Genomic DNA, 3929 nt, shown 5'->3' with positions numbered 1-3929 from the left:
GTGTTGGAAAACCAAATTAAAATGATTTAGACCATTTTGGTGATGGAGGGTTCAGTTTCAGGCCTAGTTCAACATGGAGACATGCTTGTTTATTAATCCAAACTCATTGATCCTCGATTTCAAAATGATATTAGAACGGTGAGACCTAATGGCCGTGGATTCAGGACCCAAGAAAACATGGTAGGCTGAGCTCCAATGAGCTAAGTTAATTGAGCTAGACTCAAGTGACAATTGGGCTGGTGAAGTTTGAGTCAAATCCAGTTGCACTTAAGAGGTTGTTGGAATATGGCTTATGTTAACGAGTTCCACATTAATAGTGTACAAGAAAATTAAAGGGTATATAAGTCTTGGCAAACCAAACTAAAATGCTTGGATTATTTTAGTAATGGAGAGCCCAATTTCAAGCTTAATTCAAGATGGGGATGTACCAAATGATGCTTTGATGCTATGAAAAAGACTTGGGTTATATGTTAGCTGCAGATTAATTTCTTGTGATAAGAAAGCAAGAAGGTATATGTTAAAACACTTTTAACGAGAAGATAAGCTAGATTGTATGTGTTTCCTTAGCTTTCTTGTATACACTACCTATCGTATGTTAAAACTAACTGAAGGAAAATTATTTAAGCTATGGTTTACTAGTATATTTCAGGTATGCTTTCTAGTACAGGTTTCCAATAACCTTTATGGTTATTATCAGTATCAGATGTATCATCAACTCTTTCTACTCTCTGTTGATCCTGAAGCTGAGAAAACACAGAATCAGCCGAAACTCCTTCCTTCTGCAGCATTTCTTGCAGTTCTTGCTTACTGATGATCAATTTAATTCTTACTGCTCTCTTTTCTTTTTTATCTCCATCTTCTGGAATGGAAAATCTTACTTTCTTCTTAGCTTGTGGAGATGGCAAAGGAAGAGGAACAAGATAGTACAAGTTACCACCAAGTAATTTTGTATCTGGCAGGTGATGCTGGAAAGCGTGAAGTGAATCAGAAATTGCATGACCAGAAAAATCTGAAAGTACTTGCTGAACTCTGATTGGTGCTTTATATTCAAGGATCTTCCCATCTGGTTTCATGACCTTGATAACCTTTTCTTGCAGGACTAAGCAATTCCCCATGGTTTCTATTAGTGATAGCTTAGAAAAAAAAATGCTAAGAATTTTGAGGTTGGATTTCTTGCATGAGTTGGGATCACAGATTGATGTATTTATGGGGAATGGTTATGAGGATACCCTTGGTTTATTCCAAATATTACAGAAACACCCTCATCTTTCTCTGGGCCCCATGAAGTTGATTTTTGCTGGTGTGTAAGCAGGATTTGCAACTCAACGACCTCCTCATTGAAGGAGTCATCCCCATTTGAAACTTACAACAGACTTATGCGGATTGTAAGAGACAAACCTGATTGTAAAATTGGTAAAAAGTATAAAGCATGATTAGCACTGGATTAAGCACAAGTAATTAGCATCATTAAAGTTTCATCTTTATTTGCTAGTGTCTATACTGTACAGCAGAAACTTTTTTTCTGTCATCTCTTAATCATGAGTAGTTCATTAATTAATTTTAATGAGGCAATGAACCATTTCAGGACTTATTCTTCCCATTTGCAATGCAAGTGGAATGCCACCAGACCCCAATTTTTACGGTGGAGGATTAGCTAGATCTTGTCGGACTTCTCTTCAGGCCTCAAGTTAGTGGTTGACCACTGGTGCAACACAGATTAGGCTCTCTGGTTGACTGCATCTTGTGTGCAAGTATTGGCTATCTGCTTTTCCTTCCAGCAGTAACATCAGAATCATGCATTAGATTTGGCAAATAATTCAGCTTTGTTAGCAGAAAGCACTTACTTACTAGGGAAAATTTCTAGTACAAAGTCTTGCTTTGCTTAAATAGAGCAAGCTTAGTTTTACTAGCTAATCCAAATTGCTCTAATGTCTTTATCACGTATCAGTGCCTGTCCTAATACTATGACTATCCACTGATCCATACGAGCTAGTTAGGTCCCAAGTCCTTAACGTCTGTGATCCATGGAATGCCAGCCAAGATAGACAATTAGTGCTGGTTTATAGAGCTCTTTGGCTTGCTCCAGCTGCATATTAAGGGATGATTATATAAATGCACTTATAAGTTACAACTTATAAAAAGTAAGTGGTCTCTGTCCAAAGTATGGATAGAAATTTTTTATTTTCTATGGAGGCTGTGAAATGATGGAGACCCACTAGCGATAAGGGTATGAAATGATGGAAAGTTAATGAGTTTTTTTAGAAAAAAAGGGGGTTGCTTAGTGGTGAGTGATGTTTTCCACACGCATGCTCTAACATAAGTTTCTGGGTAATTCTTTAACTGGAGTGGGTAGGAAGTGAACATCTCTTTTTTACAATATTATTCAAAGGGATCGAGTAGAAAGAAAAATTAAGGAAAAAGACAATGACTAGTGAACGGAAAATCAATTGTTAGTGCCTAGATGGTGATGTTTTTTACACACATAGTGAATATAATTAAGTTCTAGGGTTACTTTCATTCTTTAATAAGATAGTGATTAATTTAGAAATTTTAATCCATATGATAAGATGTGAATTTCTTTTTCTTATCGATAATTTAATTTTATTAAAACATACTTAAAAAGTAATAATTATGACTGAAATATATCAATATAAGTCTGTTTGACAGTAATTTTTAAAATAGTATTTAATGTATTGATTAATTTCAAAATACTATCTCGATATTGTTCAATGGTATAAGTGTTTACATTAGTATAGATGTTAAACTTTTAAGGTAATGTTTAATATTTTTACTATAGTAAAAAAGATAATACTATTATATTTACATTTAACAATTAATCTAATAGTTATTTTTATCGAATACTTATATTATATAAATAACACTAATTATTAATATCTAGCAACTAACAGTTAGTATAATAGCCGATAACTATTAGAACAACTGACAGTTACTACAACAGTTAATATAAAAAAATACAATATTAAATAATAACCCGAGTAAAGAATTTAGTATTGACAACGGTAAACTAATTTAAAGATATTTCTGACGATACAAATAGTTTTAATCACAAGTCTAAAACTTGAGTAAAAAAAAAAGCAAAGTTATATGAAAGATGGAAAAAAATAAAAAGTTATTTGATGCAATATTTGAGATTTGATAAATGCTCAAAGGAGTATTTATACATATTCATATATTCATAAGCATCACATGTCAACCCTGCAAATTTCAAATATGAAGCTCTCTGGAGAAATTTTAGACCTCTAAACTAATATATATTACACTCCTTAATTAGGAACTAACTGACATATTAATATTTGGGTAAATTTAAGTCTTTCCAATAAGTAATTACTGATTATTTGATAGTATAGAAGTCATCTTTTCTGAATATTGATCAAATTTCATGCATATTGCAGTGCTGATATTTATATTTAATTTTATATTATGATAAGATTGCTCCACAAGTTAATGGAAGAAGTGGCTAGTGACAGTGTTCTTATATATGCAAGAAAATCAATATATTTGTATAAGATGATGAAAAAGAGAAAGGAAATCTTGCTATTTATATAAGATAAAAAAAATCTTGATATTAGTGGAAGAAGATGAGAAAGTTCATCCCAATTAAGATTGCACTTGCATGTCAAGCAGTCAATGGCTGGCAGCTTTGATGCTCTAAGCACTTCAACAATGGAAGATTTTTTTAGCTAAAAGGACCAGAAAAGCAGCAGATATGAAATCCTCCCTTTTACAAAGTGCAAACTTGAAAGATTTTTCTTATTTTTATTATTATTTTTATATTTTCCTTAATTTTTTCTCTTTTCTCTTCTAATTGATTGCAATGCGATAATTATGTCAGCATGATGAATGCATCTTTTATTATATTTGATGTAATCATGATAAATATATCTAAATTTATAGTAATTAAAATATTT

At 32.2% G+C, this 3929-nt stretch overlaps 1 protein-coding gene across 1 annotated transcript; it reads right to left on the bottom strand.

Annotated features, from left to right (window-relative positions):
- Nucleotides 1-495: 495 nt before the first annotated feature.
- LOC110634363 (uncharacterized) lies at nucleotides 496-1194 on the bottom strand. Its single transcript, XM_021783332.2, has one exon. It carries the CDS (start codon nucleotides 1113-1115, stop codon nucleotides 636-638), a length of 480 nt encoding a protein of 159 aa, XP_021639024.1. The 5' UTR covers nucleotides 1116-1194; the 3' UTR covers nucleotides 496-635.
- Between the last annotated feature and the right edge of the window lie 2735 nt (nucleotides 1195-3929).

Source organism: Hevea brasiliensis, chromosome 5 (assembly GCF_030052815.1).
Source record: "Hevea brasiliensis isolate MT/VB/25A 57/8 chromosome 5, ASM3005281v1, whole genome shotgun sequence".
NCBI lineage: Eukaryota > Viridiplantae > Streptophyta > Magnoliopsida > Malpighiales > Euphorbiaceae > Hevea > Hevea brasiliensis.
This window is presented reverse-complemented; position numbering and strand designations above follow the sequence as displayed.